General features: G+C 40.7%; 1 protein-coding gene across 1 annotated transcript in view; it reads left to right on the top strand.

Moving 5' to 3' along the window:
• Positions 1-23,501, top strand: part of LOC117561955 (protein disulfide-isomerase A5-like) — a 47,303-nt gene that overhangs the window by 5,232 nt on the left and 18,570 nt on the right. The window contains exons 3-6 of the mRNA XM_034239690.1: positions 5,014-5,101; positions 16,840-16,923; positions 17,059-17,104; positions 22,919-23,011. Coding sequence (XP_034095581.1) covers positions 5,014-5,101; positions 16,840-16,923; positions 17,059-17,104; positions 22,919-23,011 — 311 coding nt within the window. The remainder of the gene's footprint in view (positions 1-5,013; positions 5,102-16,839; positions 16,924-17,058; positions 17,105-22,918; positions 23,012-23,501) is intronic.

The following is a 23,501-nucleotide window of genomic DNA, read 5'->3' as shown; positions in this document are numbered from 1 at the left end:
AGGAACAGGGAGACCAAACACTGAGATAGGGCTGTGCGATTATGGCAAAAATCATAATCACGATTATTTTGGTCAATAATTGATATCACGATTATTAAATACGGTTATTCATTGACTTTGAAAACATCCATTTATTGAACTTTAAAACAAATACAAATAATAATTTGAACAGTATCTTTGTAACTGTTGATTACCCTGAACGTAGAATTCAACTGAAAAACCAATACAAAAATTAATGATACATTTACATTAAAGGTGGGGTAGGTAAGTTTGAGAAACCGGCTCGAGATACACTTTTTGTTATATTCCATGGAATGCTCTTAACATCCCGATAGCAATGAATATCTGAAATGCTTTGACAAAAAATCCATTAAAAAATGTCATCTGTGGAAGCTGTGGCGCTGTAAAAAGCACGACCAATCCGTTTAGCCGGCGGATTGGATTGCCGCCCTGTCTGTCAGCCTTCCATCTCGTGCACGCACAAATGTATCTCGTGCCCTCATTGGGTGTGCCGTAATTGGGCGTGCATTGCGCGTTCATGTGTGTTGGAGGAGGTGCTCTGTAAGGAAGTCTGAAGGAAGGGGCGGATTCTTTTCGGCTGTGTACTTTCAAATGTTAGTGCACTCGAGCCGGTTTCTGAAACTTACCTACCCCACCTTTAAATAAATAATATCAAAATAATAAATACCAATAAACAAGATCAACAAATATTTTGGAGCGCACTTCCACAAGCTACTAAACATATGTAAATATGATAAATACAAATAAATTAGACTAAAATAAATTAGATAAAATATGTGGCAGTCCCAACCAAGCAAAGCAAAATCGTTTTTTCGATTATGTTGTTTTCGTAGTTGTGGCTGGCCAAAATCGTAATTGCGATTAAAATACGATTAATTGCACAGCCCTACACTGAGAGCACAGCAGCCAAGGTTACAGCAGGTGCCTGTGCTCGGTCAGGACAGTATGAACTGATAAACTGGGTCAAAGTTATGGGCCTTAGAAAATATTTCCCCAACAATTGGTATGTCCCAATTTTTCACAACACTGCACGAATTCACTCAATTAATTCTGTAATAAGGAAATGCAATTGCACCGTGGCCCTTTGCCCAAATCTGATGCAACAGATTAAAAAACATTTTACCCCAGTATTTTAGAATATATTTAAAATTAATGTTCTGTGCAGAATTAGCCTGCAGCTCTAAATGGGGGAGATCTCAGGGTTTTATCTCCGTAATGAACTTAGAAAACGCTTATCTCACAGAATTAGAGAGTAAGCGTTAAATAGAAAATAAAACACTTTATGCAGTCAAACAGAGCTTTAAAGCAATGTCTTCTTCCGAAACATTAGGGAACCCTTACGGTTGTTCAATTTCATTTGCATAGTTCTAGGAAGACTGCACTCAGCAGGCTTGTAGATGGCGCTGCTAGAAATGACTAATTTTCCATTCAAAAGAGCCTCTCATGCCTCAATAAATTACACAGGACTCTGAGAGCCCCACAGCCAAAGATGTATTTGTTTTATTATTCATGTTCCACATCAGCGAGGTCATTGGATAAAGGCTTCCAGTATCGAGCCGGCTCTGATTGATCACTGGTTGCAGCATCACTGAGACGTTTCTTCTTTAAAGACACTAAAGGCTCCTCTGCTTTCGCATGTTTTCGTCCACGCTGGTTTAATTACATTACATTACATTTAGCTGACGCTTTTATCCAAAGCGACTTACAATAAGTGCTTTCGACCAACAAAATACAACCTTGAAGAAAACAGAATCATATAAGTACATCAGGTTTCATAGAGCAAAAACATTTCAAGTGCTACTCAACTGGCTTTAGGTAAGCGAGTCCTTTATTAGTATAAAAGTGCTTTGTTAATAGTTCTATCGCTCGAAGTGGAGTCGAAAGAGATGAGTTTTCAGTCTGCGCCGGAAGGTGTGTAAGCTATCTGCTGTCCTGATGTCAATGGGGAGCTCATTCCACCATCTTGGAGCCAGGATAGCAAACCCAGTATTTTTGCTGATGGGAACTTGGGTCCCCCTCGCAGCGAGGGTGCAGCAAGCCGTTTGGCTGATGCAGAGCGTAGTGCACGTGCTGGGGTGTACGGTTTAACCATGTCCTGGATGTAGGAAGGGCCAGATCCATTCGCAGCATGGTACGCAATACCAGTGTCTTGAAGTGGATTCTAGCAGTTACCGGAAGCCAGTGAAGGGAGCGGAGGAGCGGAGTGGTGTGGGAGAATTTAGGAAGGTTGAAGACCAGACGAGCCGCTGCATTCTGGATGAGCTGCAGAGGTCGGATGGCACATGCAGGTAGACCAGCCAGGAGGGAGTTGCAGTAGTCTAGGCGTGAGATGACGAGAGCCTGGACCAGAACCTGCGTCGCTTTCTGTGTCAGAAGGGGACGTATCCTCCTGATGTTGTAAAGCATGTATCTGTAGCAGCGGGTTGTAGCAGCTATGTTTGCAGTGAAGGACAGTTTGTTATCTAGGGTCACACCCAGATTCCTTCCTTAATGTCTTCCTCACCAGACAATTATCTGACCACTTCAAGCAACATTAAATTCAGTAAAAAACACTATTGCACAGTTCTTGCCCATCACCAGCCTCTGGCCCTCTGCAGTAAGTCACAGTTAGTGAGTTTTGCTTTGTTTTGAGGACATCAAGTTTTAAAAGTGAGTATAGCAATAGATGCTAAAGAGTGGTGCAGTAGGCTAACCCGGAAGTTAGCATCGCAAGCGCTCATTGGACCAAAATCAATGGTATTTTTACATTGGATGTTGGAAAATAAGCTCTCTGAAAAACACGCGTCTACCATACTGACACGTTTTATTCAACAGGATAATCTCTACATATTAAAACCACTATTACGCTTTTTGTAAAATAAATAACTAGCTAATGTTGGGCTATAAACAAACTACAGCACAGTCACATGACTTCACGTCGCCACCGCTAAGCTAATGTTCGGTGTGAAGACGTTTAGTAGTCTCATTTAGTCACTTGTTGGTTTTTAGGACACGTTCAAAGCTTCAGAGATTCACCAGTGTAGTATTTACTGACGTGTTTTATGTCGTAGAATAAAAAGTGGAAATCTCTTCAGCTTGTGTTAACCACAGACCTTATTTTTTGGCATTTAACTTTTCGAACAAACGTTGACCTAAAAGACAAGGGAAGTGATAAAAATGCTAACTCATTTCCGGGTTTTAAGACTCATTCCTGCACCATTCTAAGGCTGCAGCCACACGAGAACGGTAACGGTCGGATCCGCTACAGTTCTCTATCATATAGACGGTTCGGCCACACGAGGCCGACATGGAAATGTTGAAAACGATAACGGGTCCCAAGGTGGGTAGATCTGCGGACAAAACGCTCTGGGGGGGGCAAACGGCTCTGTGTCTACGCCCTATACGATAATTTCCTGATAACGATGACGCCATAGCCTCGCCTCTCCTGCTCAGAGATCAGCTGCTGGGCTGTCAGAAGAGGGGGAGGAAAAGAGAGGCTTCATTTATTATTCTTATATTATGATATATAGAGTCGTTATCAATTTGTTTTAAAGCTCAATAAATAAAAATGAAGACCTCTGACCGGCACTTTTCAAATTGTATACAGCAGGAGAACACGCTTGCCTCGGGGAGGGAGAAAAAGAGCCAGAGCGTCCACAGCGGAGAATAAACAGAAGGGCAACCATGGCAACCATGCGCGGGAAGTCTTCTTCGCTGCTTTTTGTGTATTTTGTGGCGGAAGTACAGCGCCACTTACAGGCCCGGCATATGTACTACGGCGTCTCCAGCGCTTTCGAGCGGTCTCGTGTGAACGGACACGTTTCTGGTGCCTGTTGCGTGTGGACGGAAGACCTTTTTGATATCGAATTCGGTTCGTTTGCGTTACCGTTCTCGTGTGGCTCCAGTCTAAATATGATATAATAACATCTATCATATATATTTTGCTCTATCAATTATATTGCAATAAACAGTAAATAAAACATACATCTTGATTCATACAGAATACTTCTATATTGAATAACCACAAAACATGCTATACTGTACCTGTTGGACATTTTTGATCAAGAGATTAAATGAGCTTTATTGCAATAGAAACGTTGGGTCATATTGCCCAGCCCCAAGTGAGCATATTTGAAATTCCACCAGCCATAATCTGCTCCATACATGGTTATACAGTAACTGATCCTGAACTGCCAGATGTTTTTGTTACAGAGCGAGACCCTGGGGAGTCATGTCAGTGCCCCCAGGTCTAAATATAGCCTGGAGCTCTGGGAGGAATTGTTCTCTTGCAGTGAATAAAACACATTTTGTTTCGGGGGGAGTATATTAATGATGTATTGTATTACACAAGGACTACATGTTGTTTACTTAACTCGCAGGAATCTAATTCGCTTGTCATATCTGATGGAAATCACTAATATAACCGTGTGTTGTTCTTGTAGCTGGTACAGTTTATTACACTAGTTTCTCCTCTTTCCTAACACAAAGCAAAGTCAGCCATTTCTCCTCTCTGACACAGTGCATTGTGCAAGTCTCCAGTGATTATAAACCCTCCATGTGGTCCATGAATGAGTTCACACTCGTGTTTATCATGTCTTAGGATATGGTGGGAAGCAGCATGCAGCAGGTACAAACTACAGATCCCCAAAACACACCTGCTGCGCTTCCTCCGTTATCCGAACAGTCGGTGTGCTCCAGAAGTCTTTGTGCCCCCAAAATATAATCCTCCCATCCCCTGCTTAGCCACACTATTGTACCACGTTGAAAGCTAATGTAACTTAAACCTCCTCCCTGAACCCATCAAGCTATTAGAAACCCCTCTTCCATCCCAGTCTCAGTGATCTCTTTCTTCTGTACTCGGGCCTTTTAGTAATACAGCGAGCTTCACTGTAACTCAACCCCCCTCGTCTCGTTCGGACATGACAGTGTTCCTCTGTGTCCGCCAGCTTTCTCCTGAGCTATTGACCGGGTTTGGTGACAAAGCTGACCGTGGTTTATTCTCTGTGTCTGCAGCTACATCAGGGGACTCTCACCTGAAACTGCTATCCGACGTGGCCCAGACAGTGAAGGGCCAGGGGACGATCGCCTGGGTCAACTGTGGGTAAGTAATGGGATTTTTAAAAACACGCTGTGGGACTTCTTCTCCCTCCATCACGCCCATTGACTCCGTCTTTTTTCGATTTATACGGCCCCTCTTGTGCGAGGAATTTTCTGGCGGCAGTTAAAAAGGCAGAACAATTTACTGCTCCCAAGAATGTCTCCACAGCCATCCATCTGCACAATTTATGGCTTCTCTTTTTTCACCGGGGTGTAAATGGCCTTGTTCCACCGGCTCCTTTGTGAGGGTGTAATTTGACAGCAGGCCACTCACCTATTGGAGAGCTTTTGAAGCCGGGGGTCGAATGGTTTTACATCTCTTTGTACCATTTAAGTTCTCCCTTTTCACTTCTCCCTTTTGTGTACATATTATCTTAACATGGTTAATGATTAATGGAGGCAATGCGGTACCACTTTACAATAAGATTAAAAGGGTTTATAATTAGGTTATTAATTAGGTTGTAAACACTATTAATCATTAAGAACCATTTATAAACCAGTTCTAACATACATCAACAGAGGCTCACTATTTGGCAAGATGACTAAGCCTTATATTGGCTACTTAGCGAGAATCAACTCAGTGAACAACAGATACCAAGGATGCTGGCTGATGAAGAAGACGAAGTAAGCTAGGTAGCCAATATAAGGCTTAGTCATTGTTACAACCCGCCTCCCTACTTAATAGTAGTGGCTCGTGAGGCAGTCCGCAACATAAAACAAAAATACACAACACGTAGGCACTAAACAGTGATCGTACATTTATTGCCACAATCATAAAACATACACTGGAGGACAGGTAAAACAAACAAAAGACGGAGGCGACTTGGGCCAACCACACCACGGGCCGTAGGATCCAGAGCCTTCCTCCGCTACCCAAAATCACACACAACCTAACGGGAGAAATAAAGCCGCGAAAACATAACTTTAACACGTCCTCCAGGAAACACAACAAGAAGCAAAAGAGCTCTGCCACAGCAGAGACATCCGGAGTAGTGATCGGGTCCTTCCTTCTCCTTCAGCCTCCTCTTTTATGTTCGGCTGATTGGCAACTGGGAACACCTGGGCCAAGCTCGGCTGAGTGACAACTGGGAACACCTGGGGAAGGCGGAGCCAGGTGTACCTGCACAGCAGAGAGAACAAAGAGGACAACAAAAAGGGGGGGAGTACGTAACAGTCATCTTGCCAAATAGTGAGCCCACATTTAAGTCTTATATTGGCTACTTGGCTTACCTCGTCTTCTTCATCAGCCAGCATCCTTGGTATCTGTTGCTCACTGAGTTGATTCCCAGCCTCCCCATCTTGATGTTTCTTGGCATCTCTTATGACCATTTATTTACGAGTTACTAACATTTATAGTCGCCAAAAGGGAGCCTTATTGTAAAGTGTGAAACAAATCACCATTTATTAATGAGTTACTACCATTTCTAATAAGGCTCAGCAGTACAGATACATGTGGGCTCACTATTTAGCAAGATGACTAAGCCTTATATTGGCTACTTAGCGAGAATCAACTCAGTGAACAACAGATACCAAGGATGCTGGCTGATGAAGGAGACAAAGTAAGCTAGGTAGCCAATATAAGGCTTGGCAGTACAGATACATGTGGGCTCACTATTTGGCAAGCAACCGGTCACAGTTGCCCTGTTTATCTCATGTCTTATAAAAGCTTATTAATGATTTATAAAGTGTTCACAACCTAATTAATAAATGAATTACAAACTATTCGTAAACCCTTTATAAGGGTAGTCTTATTGTAAAGTGGGACCGGCAATGCTTCTTCTCTGCCCTCCGAGAGTGAAGCCAAAAGATGTTCTTTGTCAGAGTTTCTTAACATTTCTTTGAGTCATTTCGTTTAAATCTGGTTGAATGTCTCCCATCAAGAGGGATTTTATGTTGTTTTTAGTTGCGTGTGCAACATTTAAAATGATCAGTCCCTCTGTTGGTGTATTCAAGAGGAATTATTTGGTTACAGGGCATACAACACAAAAGTAAATACAGTTATATATAAAGAAAAAGAAAATCTGCTTACAGTTCTGTTTCATATGCGTGTTGAGAGATGTTTCCATAGATCTCTTAATGTTGCTCTCAAAGTGCACCAGATTGATGCTTTTAACTTCAACATTTAAAAATCTTCCTGGGGGAACATGCCCCCGGACCCCCCCAGGTGAGTCTCCCCCCCCTCACTTAAATCATGTTCACATGGATAGGAAACTAAACACATTTGCACACATCTTGTGTCCATATCTTTCTGTTAGGGTGGTCATGCCACACCGTGCACGTCATGGTAAGATATCTGGATTAAGAGGTTGCTTTTTCTTTGCACAGCATGAAAGAAAGGTGAAATGAATGGGCTGTGATTCTAGTTTTTTTTTGCAGAGGTTGAGTTCAATAATTTGTACGGCCCTTGGAGGATGTTATAAAAATTGAAATGGCCCTTGAGAGGAAAACGGTTCCCCACCCCTGGCCTATAGGGTCATTATTTTAATACTCATAGTTATTTGATACTAGTTCAAATTCAGGGGACCAATTTGGCACCAATGGCCAAAACATTCATTGCCTTGCTTTGAGTAATATCCACATGTTTTTCTTTGTTATTGGAAACAAATAATCTCATTTGTAAATGTTTAAGGACACGTACCAAAACCCGGCATAAATAAAACAATGAATTAACTAAATGTGGCACGATAATTGTTTCCCTCATCAAAAACAAATTAAACATGATCACTGAACAAAGGAAAACAATCTCTCACTAAATTGTCTTTTTAGTATAATAGAAATTGACATTCTACCAAATGATTTAATACAGAGAGATTGATAATCGTATATATTTTTTCTGTTAATGTTGAAGGGTTTTTGACCTTATTGGACAAACAAGTTACGTCACCTGTAGGTCTTAGTAACCATTAATAGGTGACTAAGCAATTAATCTATTAACAAAAAAATAAAAACAGGTATTTAGTCAATTAAAACAGTCATTTGTTGCATTTAAAGTCCTATATTTCTGGTTTAAAGTCTCTTTCTATTCTCCTCACCCTTCCCTGCAGAACGACCCATCTGTCATCCTTTACATTAGAGCACATCTATCTCCAGTGTCACAGTGGAAGTGTTTCTCCTCAGTGGATGTTTTCCCCACTAACCACAGCTCCTTCTGCTCCCCAGTGATCTGACTTTGGCTTGTTGTTCTTTCTTTCTTTCTTTCCTGGTGTTCGGTTCCACTTACTTTATTTAATTTTTTTCATACCTGTCAACCCATCAACTGCATGAACCAGAGAGGAAAGCATGTATCATAGAACAGGGAACTGTGAGGAAGGCTGTAACTCCCCTTTGACACCGAGCGCTCATTGCAGCATTCACAATCTCTCTCAAGCTTATCCGGGATCCAAGACGGAGAGGAAGAGAAACTAAACTCAGAAGTTCACATTCCTCTTCAAAGAAACCCCATGATTTTCTATTTTTACTGTTTACTTTTGACTTGGGAGAGTATGGTATCCTCTCTGTCTTCCTCTGCCAACAACTCCATATTAGAAAATGCTGTTAAAGGTCACCCATTATACAAAATCCACTTCTTCATGTCTCTTCTACATCAACATGTGTCCCCTCTTCTTCATGCCTCTTCTACATCAACATGTGTCCCCTCTTCTTCATGCCTCTTCTACATCAACATGTGTCCCCTCTTCTCCATGTCTCTTCTACATCAACATGTGTCCCCTCTTCTTCATGTCTCTTCTCCATCAACATGTGTCCCCTCTTCTTCATGTCTCTTCTACATCAACATGTGTCCCCTCTTCTTCATGTCTCTTCTACATCAACATGTGTCCCCTCTTCTTCATGTCTCTTCTACATCAATTAGCGTTCTAGTCACTTTTCTCAGATACCTCATTCACACCAACGGTGTTTCAGGGCCGGTTCGGAGCTAGAGCTTGAAAAGCACCGGGTTTTCCTGTTCACACCGCAGCGGAGCAGTCTCTTAGCTCTGGAATCCGGTTCGTTTCAAGCTCCAAAAAATGGTCCGGCTAGAGCAAAAGCACCGCATACGTCACGCTTACGTCGAGGCGGGGGCAGGGGCAGATCAACTCCTGAACAACAACAAAAAGCCGGCGTTTTATCCAGTTTGTACTAGGGCTGTACGATTTTGGGAAAAAATCTAATTGCGATTTTTCTGACACATATTGCGATTGCGATTCGAATTTTGTTTTTAAGCGACCCAACGGAAGTTTATTGTAAAATGCGGCCATATCTCCGGCTAGGAAGGTCGTATCAACGTGCTCCCGTCTCTAGCACCCCCGCAGCCCGAGCTACGAGTGAAAGAACTAAACTTACATGAAACTTCCGTTGGGTTGCTTTAAAGTCAAGCTTCAGTTTAAGATTCACCCTGTAATAGAAACATGTGATGGAGCATTACTAACCTGACTCAGACAGTTTGTTTCACCAAACCATCTAGGTGAGCTCCTTTGGAAGCCATTTGGAAAGGGCAGGCACTTTCAGAAGCACTTGGCAGGTGATTGGATCAATCTGTCTATCACCTTCTATCATGGGCCACTTCTGATTGATTAACAATGGCTGGTGCATGTGGAGCACAGCACTTCTGATTGGTGTGGATGACTCACACACAAAAATTGTAAAAAAAAAAAAAATTGTAAGGCTTTGCGATTTGATAATCGCATCATTTCAAATCGCGATTTCGATTTAAAATCGATTAATCGGTCAGCCCTAGTTTGTACACAACGATGGAGAAACTTAACAAGCAGCAGTGGTCCACTGAAGAGACCAGCTACCTACTGGGAATCTGGTCTTCCGAAGAGGTACAGAGGAAGCTGGAGCACAATCGGCCATTGTTGTTGTTGTCGGTGTGAGCTGTGAGGGGTTTCCGCGCGGTTTGGCTTTATGAAGCAGGCACGCAAACGGTTACGTCATGACGCAAGCGATGACGCAATGACGCAGCACCAGTCGGACTCTGGGCAGTGTGAAAAGAGCCGGAGCTGAACCGAAGAACCGGTTCTGAACCTGAAAAGCTTTAGCACGGAGCTTGAACCGGAGTTGCATTGGTGTGAATGAGGTAAGAGCTACTGCTTGTTACAACTTTTTGCCGTACTCGCCTTTAATTGTTAGCTCAGGATAATCTCGCCCCCCTCCGACGTAAGCGTGACGTATGCGGTTCTTGCTTCTAGACCGACAATTTTTTGGTGCTTGAAACAAACCGGATTCCGGAGCTTAGAGGCGGCTCCGCTGCGGTGTGAACAGGAAAAAACGGTGCTTTTCAGGCTCTAGCTCCAAACCGGCCCTGGAACCGCGTTGGTGTGAAAGCCCCATCAGAGGGGCGTGGGGAGGGGCTCCTTATTTTCATCTAAAGTAACAGACAGAGAATCAGCACTTTGGAAACAGGGCTGACACAGAGGGGATTATGGGTAATGCTGCAATGATCTGTTTGGTGTTTCAGCCAATCAGAGACATGTTCTGTATATATCTGAGACCTGTGATATATTGATGAAAAACAGTATAATAGGGGACCTTTAATGCTGAGCAGAGATTTCTATTTGAAACCCAGCCACATTTCTGACAGGAGAGCTAGAGTTATCCCGGTTCATCACTACAGGACACACAGATCCGGAGCCAGGCTCTGTAGAGAAGGCATTGTGCTACTTGGCATGTTTCACCACCGTCTCAAATGGGCCGCTTCCCAATCGAACCTCCAGCTGTGAGCTCATGGTGGACAGAGGAGAGTGAGAGTAGTCCGCATATCACAGCGTGAGAACGGTCAGCGCTGCCAAAGGAAAGAGGGCCAGAATGACACACTTTGAACAGATGACAGGCACCTGAGTGTTGGCCAACTGGGATCCACCAGGAAGGATGAGCTCATACAGGAAGGGAAGCAGAGATGGCAAAAGTACCCACATCCTTTACTCAAGTAGAAGTACAGATACTCGTGTTTCAAAATACTCTGGTGAAAGTAGAAGTACTGACTAAACTTCTTTACTCAAGTAAAAGTAAAGAGGCTTTGAAATGTACTTAAGTAAAAAGTACCCATAACTAGCAGCTGTTTTAAAGAGTACCTGACCTCCCTTTATATTAATAGAACAATAATGTCATTGTTAGCTAATGAATGTTTCCATGCTGAACAACGGCAACATGACAACGTTTCCATTGGTCCCTCTTCTTTAGAGAAGACCAGGAAATGATGGATACACGGATCGTGTTCAAATCAATAGGCACCCAATGACTCTAAAGAATAATGATCACGCATCAAACACACATTCAGACTAAAGGAACCAGCTGTTTGGAAAATGAGAGAAGTAGAAAGTACAGGTATTTGTGTTCAACATGTAAGAAGTAGAAAGTACAGGTATTTGTGTTCAACATGTAAGAAGTAGAAAGTTCAGGTATTTGTGTTCAATATGTAAGAAGTAGAAAGTACAGGTATTTGTGTTCAACATGTAAGAAGTAGAAAGTACAGGTATTTGTGTTCAACATGTAAGAAGTAGAAAGTACAGGTATTTGTGTTCAATATGTAAGAAGTAGAAAGTACAGGTATTTGAGTTCAACATGTAAGAAGTAGAAAGTACAGGTATTTGTGTTCAATATGTAAGAAGTAGAAAGTACAGGTATTTGTGTTCAACATGTAAGAAGTAGAAAGTACAGGTATTTGAGTTCAACATGTAAGAAGTAGAAAGTACAGGTATTTGTGTTCAATATGTAAGAAGTAGAAAGTACAGGTATTTGTGTTCAATATGTAAGAAGTAGAAAGTACAGGTATTTGTGTTCAATATGTAAGAAGTAGAAAGTACAGGTATTTGGGTTAAAAATGTAAGAAGTAAAAGAAAAAAGTCGTCAGTAAAATAAGTAGTGGAGTAAAGTACTGATACTAGAAAAATGTACTTAAGTACAGTAACAAAGTATTTGTACTCCACTTCTTCCGACCTCGGAAGGGAAGTACAGTGCTCACCGAGAACACGGTACAAAGCAGGATCTTGTCTGGATCAATGAGAGCAGCTGAGCACAAACAAGCACAGCACGGATTAGGATTTGTGTTTTGGAAGAGTTGTAATTAAATGGCATGCAGGGGCTTCATCCTCTTTGCATGATGAATCCATAATGAATCCGTCACAAAAAGGGTCTCTGTTGCACAACCTGATTGCCAAGGTTTTGGAAATGCTGTTGCACATTTCACCAGTAGGTACCTCTTTAATATCAAACTGATAGATAGATAGATGGATGGAAGAATGGATAGATAGATGGATGGATGGATAGATGGAAGAATGGATAGATGGATAGATAGATAGATAGATGGATGGATGGATGGATGGATGGATAGATAGATGGATGGATAGATAGATAGATAGATAGATAGATGGAAGAATGGATAGATAGATGGATAGATGGATGGATGGATGGATAGATAGATGGATAGATGGATGGATGGATGGATAGATAGATGGATAGATGGATGGATGGATAGATAGATAGATGGATGGATGGATAGATAGATAGATGGATGGATGGATAGATGGATGGATAGATGGATGGATGGATAGATGGATGATAGATAGATGGATAAATGGATGATAGATAGATGGATAGATAGATGGATGGATGGATGGATGGATAGATGGATGGATGGATGGATAGATAGATAGATAGATAGATGGATAGATAGGTACTTTGTACTTCATTTGGGGAATTTTTTGTGTTGGACAGCAGGTTAGACCCCATATTTACGAACAGGATTCAAATATTTATAGTGAATATATGCATTTTTCAACTGGAACCAGCAAATTCTGAACCAAGTATTTGGAACAGTGCACTTCCTCAATGATGCTGTACACACCCAAGGCCTATTTGAACTAAAGGAGTAAGATACAAACTGATGTTTTCATTTATTTAAATCCTCAGGGTTGGCGAGAACAGTCTTTCTCTTTTTCTTCTCTTTCACCTTTTGTGATGAGTAATTGTTCTTTACCATTATGACTTATTCCAACAACACATGATTGGACCGTTGTTTTCTTGGCATCTGCTGCACTGTTACAGTCTCTATATCCTCATCTGTTTGTCAGCACCTTATTACTTCTCGCCCGCCTTCTCCTCCTGCTCAGCCTCCACTTCTACCAGAACAGTTGTATACTTCCTGCTCTGACGCATAGACTGAGGTTACCCTAGAGATGAATGCACAGCGGTGCTTATCATCCGACGGACTGTTCTCTGATCAACTGCCATTAATTGCCTTTGTGTGCTGAACACTAGTGAGTCATTCCCACTTCTTTGGTCTTCCATTTGTTCTGAGATTTAGGCGTACTGCTGTGTCATTGGTTGGAGAAAGGGCAGATCACAATGGCATGCAACTTTGTTTTTCTGTGAGTCAGTCTGACTGTGAGAGTATGAGACTGAAAGCCCATATCCATTGTTGTACTCGTCAGAGCCAGGAAATGTAACCTGGCCTTTGCACATTCCTGCAAATCGTGCCTTCTAACAATACAGGATGGTATTTCATGCCAGGACTGACCAGCTCAGTCCAGTTTAAACACAATGGTAAGACATTTTTTCTCCATTATCTAATCGGACTGAGCGTCGCTAAATAACCTTTTTTTGAGGATAAACACATCGCGAAAGTTCGGAAGAGGGCCGCATGTGAAAAAGGATTTGAGATCTGACCAATAATGATTTTTAATCCGTTAAAAAAGTCAAGTCTTCAATTCTGAGATTTTCCGACGTTTTTTTTCCTCAGAAATTTGACTTTTATCTCAGAAACCTAACCATTTTCCTTTTTTTTTTAACTTTTGGTCACAACCCAAAACGAATTTTCTCATCTGGCCCTAATACTCTCTCCTACGAAAGCCTGCCAAATTGCACTATCAGCGATCTCAATTTGGGATCCTTAGTTAATTTACTCTGTCAAATTTCCCCCAAAGTCAAACTTTAAAACCTGTTAAACCAAGAGCCTGTTTTTCAGGTTTCTGGCTCGAAAATGACATTCCCAGAACAAATGACCATATCTTCCCTTCTAAAAGGGTTAAATTAATAATCTTTTTTCTCAAAGTAATGATAAACCTGTGAGTTGGATGTAGAAAAGTCAGATTCAATATAGATGTTTTTTATTTTAAAGAAAATTCAGATTGAACATGGTAAAAAACTGTAAATTATAGTGTCCGTCCAAACAATATGTTGTACTTATAGTGAAAACTAACCTTGGATGATGGGTTAGTAGACTAAAAGCTTTAGGAATCCAAAGTACAACATATAATAAGTACCCTGTATCAAGATTGATGCAAAACAAGTGATATTTGACCTTTTTAGACAGATTTAGCACAAAAAAAACTCATCTGGGGCCATTTGGGTGGATTTTCCATATCTCTGGCCCCCCTTGGTGGATTTTGACATGTGACATCTCTTTCTGATAGTCAGAGCCAATGGCATCGAGGGGAACTCCCACATAGTCCTTATTTGGTAATGTGTGTGTGTGTGAGACTGCCGCATGGCCTAGACCGGAAGCAGCAGCCACTCTGGTGTCTACCATTAGCAGCTAGCATTTGCTCTCCGATTTTTACATAAAAATGGTATTATGGATTATAAATTAAATCATTTTTCTATACAGAGACGTTAAAAACCTATGGATTAACCGATTCAGACGCGTTTTTTCTCGTTGTAATGCCATTGAACACGTCTTTTGATCAGATTGACAGCTACGGTGAGACGATCTCCCTAGAAGCTCCGTAAAGGTACGTGTTGTGATGTCTGTATTTGCTTCCCCTGTCGCGAGTCCGGATCACTCAGTGATGATACTTTATAATCTGTGGAACCTCAGCTTTAATCGGATATATTGTATGTGCAGCTACGATAAGTAATAAGGGTACTTTTATCTTGAGTTCCGTGCCAATGTCCGTTAGCATTTTTCGCTAAGGGGTCATTTAGATGCTTCTTATGAGACTTGTGTTTTGTTTTGGTAAAAATGGTTTGTATCGTCAGTTAGCTGAGATTATTTCCGTTAATCTGGTATAACACATTAATAGGTTCTTAAATATTAAGATCCCCTGAGACAGTGTCGTGAAAAAAAAAACAGGGTCCCCGCCGACGGAGACCTTGGGGTTTAACAGGTTGAAATCAGCAATTTCACTTATTGACTTCACAGCATGCGTCCGTGAACAACCAGAGATCTGACCATGTTTCATTCACAATATATCCAGTTGTGAATGATTAAAAGTGAACTTAAATGAGGGTCCCTTTTTTAATTCAGGGCTTATTATCCCAGTGTTGTCCTCTCAGCCTCTGTCACTTGTGGCAATTTCTCAATGATTGGCAGACTGGTTTTAAATCGGATGACTGAGCGTCCTCTGCAGATCGTGTCAAGGTCACATCTGGTCTTGCCGGTGCCATCTGCCTTCATGAGTCAGCAGAATATGGCTTTAAGCACACAGTCATTACCTGAAGGACTGTCTGTCACACCGCTCCTCGTATAACGCAGAAATACACCGAACGTATATCTGCCTCTCTGTGGGTCTTGGAGCCGTAATTTAATTCCAGCTTCTCTTTGAATTTATTAGCATCAGGCCTTCTCTCGGGCTCAGATCTCCCTCCATGTCTTTCTCTCTCTAAATGAAAGCACATATACCTTGCTCTTTTACATCAGAAGAGTACTTCAAGCTGCTCGTATTACCTCTGTAGCGAATGTGAAGTGTGTGTAGGTGGTATTTCCTTTTCAACTAGGCTCTGGTTTTTCAATTACAGAAATAAGCCTATTTTCGTTATGCTTACAAGTGGTACATTATAGGTTGTAATCAGCATAATAATCCCATTTCACATGTATGTGTACCGGAGCAGCTAATAAATAGAGCCTGGTTTATATGGCTCTGCACACACATGTCATTCGATTGGTCTTTGAAATGTAAATACCGTTATGTCTTCACGCCGCTTCCACCTTCCACTTTTCCTAATTCACTTCGGTGAAGCGTTATTGGAAAGACTTTGTAAAACAAAAATCGTGCCGACAAAGCATATTTTTAAACAGAATTAGGTATGTAATGTAGAAATGAATATACAGAATACATAATAGTAGCAGTACAAAGAATATAACAAGCGGTTACTGAACAGAAGGGACATTATGTGTGTTGTATAAAGAAAGATACATGAACAAATTGTTGAGATTGTTGATGCTTTTTACGCAGATGAATTGTTCTACTAGTTTAGTTTCACCAGGGAGAGTTTAAATAGGCTAAGTAAAGGAAAGACTGGTACAAAAATGTATCAATTGACAACCTGCTCCAGCAGCCAATTGGGGATGACTAATCATAGTGCATTTTAAAATGGGTTTTATAGATGTATTGTATCCAGGTGGTGAACAAAAGTCAAAGTAAATGTTATTGTCAATCTCAAAATATGTTTGTACACACAGACAGATCAAAATACTGTTTCCCACAGTCCCGAGGTATAACAAAAAAAACACATTAAAATACAAGAAGGACTTCCATTATCAAATCATTCTAGGATACCGACTACGTTTCCACCTTTCCTCTATCGACAAATGCATTTCCTAGAACACTATGCAAGTGATTGAATTAATCTCTCTCTCTCTCTCTCTCTCTCTCTCTCTCTCTCTCTCTCTCTCTCTATCTCTCTCTCTCTCTCTCATCTCTCTCCTCTCTCTCTCTCTCTCTCTCTCTCTCTCTCTCTCTCTCTCTCTCTCTCTCTCTCTCTCTCTCTCTCTCTCTCTCTCTCTCTCTCTCTCTCTCTCTCTCTCTCTCTCTCTCTCTCTCTCAGGGAATCGGAGGGCCGTAAGCTGTGTAAGAAAGTGAAGGTGGACCCCAGCTCTAAACATGGAGGAGCAGAGCTGCTACATTATAAGTGAGAACCTCAGCAGGCTGTCAAACACTCACCCACAGCTCAGTGCTTTCTGGAAGGTGGACCCGTGTTCTCTGAATGATGTTGTTCAGCTTTTCTTCCTGCTGTTGTGAGCTCTGTGCCTGCTTTGTGTTGCAGAGATGGGACGTTCCACACCGAGTACAACAGACCCGCCACCTTCAAGGTAAGTGCTCCGCTAAAACCTGACATTTTTAAACCAGGGGGGTTATTGTCTATTCCATTTTCAAAGTTCAGTGTTAGTTATTCTATAAGACTTTCCTGAGTAGTAGTGCAGTGTGTCTGTGTACTTTGTGGATCACCATAATACCATATATATTTTTACTTAAATGACACATTTCGTAATTCGTTTTTCAAAATTTGACACCTTACTTTCCAATTACACTCCTGAAATATATATTGTCTATTTAGGGTATACATTTTATATAATATTATATATATATAATATTATATATAATATTATATACATATATTACACCGTTATTACAGCATTACAACAGACATATTGCACTGTTATTACTAAATGATAACACCCATACTACACTGTTATTACACACATATAACACCATTATAACACCATATCACTCTGTTATTACACCTTCATTACACCAATTTTACATCCATATTACAAATATACGACACCCTTGTTACAGTGGGAAATATTGGGATTATAACTATTTCATAATAATCATAATAAAATATATTTTAAAAGCTTGCAGATGAAGTTATTGTTCATTTTGTAGTACATTTAACAAGATATAAAGTGCTGCTAATATGTCAAATAAAATGCTTCATTTAGTAGCATATTTAAATTAGGTTGTTTTCTCAGTCCTTTTAAGGATCATTATAAGTGGCCATACTAATACAAATTAAAATAACAATAGTCTGATACTGATATATTCTCTGTGATGTTATCGTGCCGGGAAAATATCATTCTGTTGCAACATGTATCTAATATGCTTAAAAGACCGTGTTTTGTTGCCAGCTTTTTTCCGATGCCCCTTAATAGCCAATAAAACGTTATTGCAGGTTAAAGGTGAACATACTCTTGCATATTTCCTGACCTATCTGGCGTCACCTTCCACATCCAGCCTCCCACACACACTCAGCAGATTACTCTATAGCCTCTTGACATGTTTATCGTGGCACCGCTCCATCTGTTACATCCATGAATCAGAGCAAAACGGCTTAATGGAAATCATTCAGCAGCATCTGAAGATATCTACGTGGTCTGATAGATATCTACTGCCTGTTGAGGAAGTAGTTAGCTTCAGGGGAAATCAATACTTAAATCCAATATTTCCACAGACTGTCCACGGTTGTAGCATTTGATAGGCTGGGGAAGCACACTACGGAAACATCTTTCTGGAGATGCATTTGTCTTTCTTTGGCAAACCAAATATAATACAGTATTTAGAGAGCATGTAAATCACTCAACAGCCATGTATCATTATATAGTTTAGCCAGATTAAAAATAAACTATAAACTAAATAAACAGAACAGAATAAACTAAATAAACTCACAGTTGTTATTTAAGCCGCAGATATCAACAGTCCCTCTCATTAAAAGTGCCCTCAAGACCCAAGTGTGCATGTCATGTAATGATTTTTATTTTAAATAAATAGCCCCGAAGTTAAAGTCTAAACAGACTTTCTTTGTTGGAGTTCTTTAGAAATCCTCCGTCAGTACATCTGGGAGCAATAGCTGCTTTCATCTTCACTGTTTTTAATGTATTCGTCTCCTTGCGAAGTGTTTGGCCCACATTTATCTCACTGGCAGATGGAAAGGCGTCGAAAACAACAAAACAATAAAAGTCTCAGTTAAAAACATCCTGATCAGGTTTTCCACACATAGACTATACTTGGGCGGGCCGCCCAGGTATATTAACGGCCGCCCAGGTATATTAACGGCCGCCCAGGTATATTAACGGCCGCCCAGGTATATTAACGGCCGCCCAGGTATATTAACGGCCGCCCAGGTATATTAACGGCCGCCCAGGTATATTAACGGCCGCCCAGGTATATTAACGGCCGCCCAAGTATATTAACGGCCGCCCAGGTATATTAACGGCCGCCCAGGTATATTAACGGCCGCCCAGGTATATTAACGGCCGCCCAAGTATATTTCGCGACCCATTTAGGTTTTCTTTTGTTTTTTTTATAATACATTTTTTTATTCGTCCGTGACCACGACGCCATCTGCGATCGATTAACTTGTGGACAATGATCCCTCGCTCCCTTGCTCTGATCTCGCCTCCTTCTGGCCTGTTAAGTGGCCTGCCTCACACAGGGTGACTGGCTGTCCACATGATGTGGCCTGCCGACATGGCCACTGTCATACAGATCATAAATCAAAGCCCTTGATTGGTCTCTGTGTGTCATTCAAGCTCGGGGGAACCTCAGCTCAGGTGAGGCAAAGGACTCTGAGTGTTTAGATAGTTAACTTAGTCTAAGTCAGTGGTTCTCAAACTTTCTGTCATTCCCCACTTTGAACAGGTGGGCCTTTTCAAGCCCCACCTGTTCCTCATCGCTCCAATAAAATGGTAGGCCAAGCTTAAAATTGTCAAATGTATCGTTCTATAACAGGGGTCTCCAACCTTTTTTAGGATGAGAGCTACTTTCAAAAAATAAAACAAGTCGTGTGCTACTTTTACTCCTCTTTTTTGTTTTTTTGCAGTGTATATATTTAGCACATTTTAACATTATTATATGCTACCTTTAACCTTTGTGTGCTGTTTGGGTCTGTGGGACCCGTTTTCAGTGTTTACTAAAATAAAATGTATGCAATTTAATTATTTTAACCTGCTTTATTTGGTGGTGGACGTCACATCCTCTAGGGAAGATTTTTTTTAAATGTTGAAGTTAAATGAATCAATCTGGTGCACTTTGAGCTAGGGCTGCTTAATTCATCGTATTTTAATCGCAATTACAATTTTGGCTTGCAACGATTATGAAAACAACATAATCGAAATAAAACGATTTTATTTTTTTTTTGAAATAGGTTTTTCAGTTGAATTATACTTAAAGTTCAGGGTAATCAACTGTTAAAAACATACTTTTCAAATTATTTTCTTCAATAAATTGATGTTTTTCAAAGTAAATGGTTAATCGTTTTTAATAATCGTGATATCAATTATTGACCCAAATAATCGAGATTATGATTTTTGCCATAATCGAGCAGCCCTCCTTTGAGCACATCATGAATTTATGGATACAGCTCTCAACACTCAGATGAAAGGGAGCTGTATACTTTTCAATAATCCAAACATATTTAGAATATGATCACAACCAACAACAAATCATTTAAACTTGTTTATTCTTATCTTATGTTACCTAGTTAGCATTCTTTCTTTTTATTTATGCATATTTGACTAATCCCTCCCCTTTTAAACTTTTTACTGTTCTATAGTACACATTGGAATGATTTCTTACTTTATTTTTGACAACTTTATTAAACAGATAAAGGTGTGCTCTCTCTTGCTCTCTCGCTCTCTCTCTCTCTCTCTCTCTCTCTCTCTTGCTCTCTCGCTCTCTTGCTCTGTTGCTCTCTTGCTCTCTTGCTCTCTTGCTCTCTTGCTCTCTCGCTCTCTTGCTCTCTTGCTCTCGTGCTCTCTCGCTCTCTCTCTCTCCACATTGCTTTTCTTCCCGACTGCAACGCTGTTGTGTGTGTCTGAGAGCGTTTCACATGTGTGTATGAGAGATTTTTACCAGTGGCGAGCCTGTCTCTGTCTCCCTAAGATATTCTACAAAAAATATTTAAAAACATTAAAACAAATTATATTTTTCTTTATATATTTTTTTTAAATATGTTTTTAGTAATATTTGTCATTAGTTTTACCAATAATAACTTGATTTCATTGTATTTAAAATAACATTTCCAAAGAAATAAATCCTTTGAATCTGCCTATTCAGTTTCTGTTTGAATGTGAAGGGTTAAATGAAAGAAGCTCGTCTCTGCGAGGTGAAGACAGGAGCTGATTGGACGTCCAGCTATGAATTCACAGAGGGCCCGCTATAGTAACTGAACGAGAGAGTAATGTCAAATGACAGTACAATTGACCAATCATATCTTCCCTCTAAATGGGTGGGCTTTATTACCGCGGACTTTATGACAAGTTCCGCCCGCTGTGAAACGTTTCTTGTTTCCATAGCAACAACAACTGTCAACAGCGTAAACTCGCCTTCTAAATAAAAGCATGCCAAATTACACTTAAGACATACAACTGCAACGCAAGTAACAAACACAATACAATATCCTTTTCAATTTCAAAGAACACAAATTGGATTATTTACAGGTGTTGTTTTGTGTGGTAGAGGGTCGCTTTCATTGATGCGTTTTGCACCCCGGGCCGCTGTTTTGATATTCCACCAGTGTGGGAACAATGTTTTTTTTAAATAAAAAAATAAAAAGTTTTTTAAATAAATGTCTTTTTTATTTCGCGACCCACCTATCACAACTCTGCGCCCCACCAGTGGGGCGCGCCCCACACTTTGAGAAACGCTGATCTAAGTTCTCAGTGGGTCTCAAACGGTGTGGTCACCATTTATGTAAACACATATTTCCATTTGAGAGGGTAGTGAATGGTCTAATGCAGTGCTTCTCAAAGTGTGGTCCGCGGACCACTGGTGGTCCGTGAGCGCCCCCTAGTGGTCCGTGAGTATATTGGTAACATTTCACATTTGAAATAAATAAATACATTTAAGTTTTCCGCACTCTCGCGGGAATATCTCCACAATGGAGCGAGCTTAAGTTTCACTTTCGATTGCATGATATAGCCCAGATAAACACCTTCATCCCACATGTTGCCACTTGTTTGTACCATTTTCAGGCGATTTGTAAAAAACGATGTGTTTTTGGATATTTGTGGAGTTAGGTGGTCCGCGAGTGTTTTTTTATTGGTTAAGTGGTCCTTGGTATGGAAAAGTTTGAGAAACACTGGTCTAATGGATAGTGAGGTGGGCTGAAGATCGGAAGGCTGTGAGTTCAAATCCCGCCAGGAACACCACCACTAGTGTTCCCTTGAGTAAGGCCCTTAGCCCTTAGTTACTCCAGGGAGAATGTCCCTGTAATCGGTCATTATAAGTCGCTTTGGATAAAAGCGTCAGCTAAATGAAATGTAATATGATTAGTAAAATATGCATCAATAAATAAATAAAAAGTTAACTAGGTGAAAAAAGGTAAGATACACTTTTAAAACCCCCCCAAATATATTTTGCTGATGATATCTTCATAATCCTTTAATATTCCACCCGTGTCCACATTGTCAATGTTGTAGCGCTGCTGAATGAAATACTTCCTGCTGTCGCCTGCACAGACATATGGTGCATTATATTTACTCAGAGCTTTACTAAGCCCATTACCAGACACTTGCAGGTAGTGAGATATCTCCGACACCTCCTGGATCGACGCACATGTTGGTCTGTACGAGTTTCCATCTGCCGCTGCCTACAGCCTCCAATACGCTCAAGAGTTTCTTCTGCAATGCTCCGGTAAATCATCAGCAGTGCGGCTGCACCATTTGAAAAAAGACAAAACAAATTGTGATCAGATATTACAATCACAATAGAGGAGGGATTGATCATTTTTGGGGGGGTTTTGAACAACTAATAGGTTTTATTAAGTGTGTTAATTTAACATATTTTATATATCTCATCACACTGGCATCCACTCTGATCACATCACACGTCCTCTGTTTTTATTGATTATATTATCTTGTTTTTGTCCGGTTTCTTTTGTGTTTTGTGTACCTTGTACGGCGACCTTGAAACTCGCCCTTTTATAAATAAAATGTATTATTATTATTTAACAAATATTGTGCTTCCTTTGATTGGATGTTGCACTATTTAGATAACATTTAAATTAATTGTGCAGCCCTATCAGTAGTCATTCTGTTCAGGAGATTATTCTTATGCCAGTTGTTGCATGCATGTTGCCTTTGTTCATCATTCTGACTTGTTCATCTTCTTTTGTCTCCATTCAGTCCATGGTGGCGTTCTTAAAAGACCCATCGGGACCCCCGCTGTGGGAGGAGAACCCTGAAGCGAAAGACATTGTCCATGTAGAGACAGAAAAAGTAAGTAGTTTCCTCAACAACACTTTTGTTTTTCTTCCATAACATAATGACAACACTATAATACTTGCGCTCCTATTGGCTAGCGCTGCAACACATTGTACCTGAAGGGGCGGGACATCTCTAAGTGGTTGACCGATCACAACAGAGCCGGCCAGCTAACCAATCAGAGCAGACTGGGCTCTGGTTTCAGACAGAGGGTGAAAAGAGGTGCTGCAGCACAGGCAGTATGAGAGAAATAAAGAGCTTTTTGAACATTAAAGCATGGAGACATGGAGAGACACTACATACTGATATACACCTGAACATCAGCAGGAGAGGACTCTTTAAAGTAGAGACACTACATACTGATATACACCTGAACATCAGCAGGAGAGGACTCTTTAAAGTAGAGACACTACATACTGATATACACCTGAACATCAGCAGGAGAGGACTCTTTAAAGTAGAGACACTACATACTGATATACACCTGAACATCAGCAGGAGAGGA

This window comes from Gymnodraco acuticeps, unplaced genomic scaffold (genome assembly GCF_902827175.1).
Source record: "Gymnodraco acuticeps unplaced genomic scaffold, fGymAcu1.1, whole genome shotgun sequence".
NCBI classification, from domain to species: Eukaryota; Metazoa; Chordata; class Actinopteri; order Perciformes; family Bathydraconidae; genus Gymnodraco; species Gymnodraco acuticeps.
Note: the sequence above shows the minus strand (reverse complement) of the source record. Positions and strands in the feature narration are given on the sequence as shown.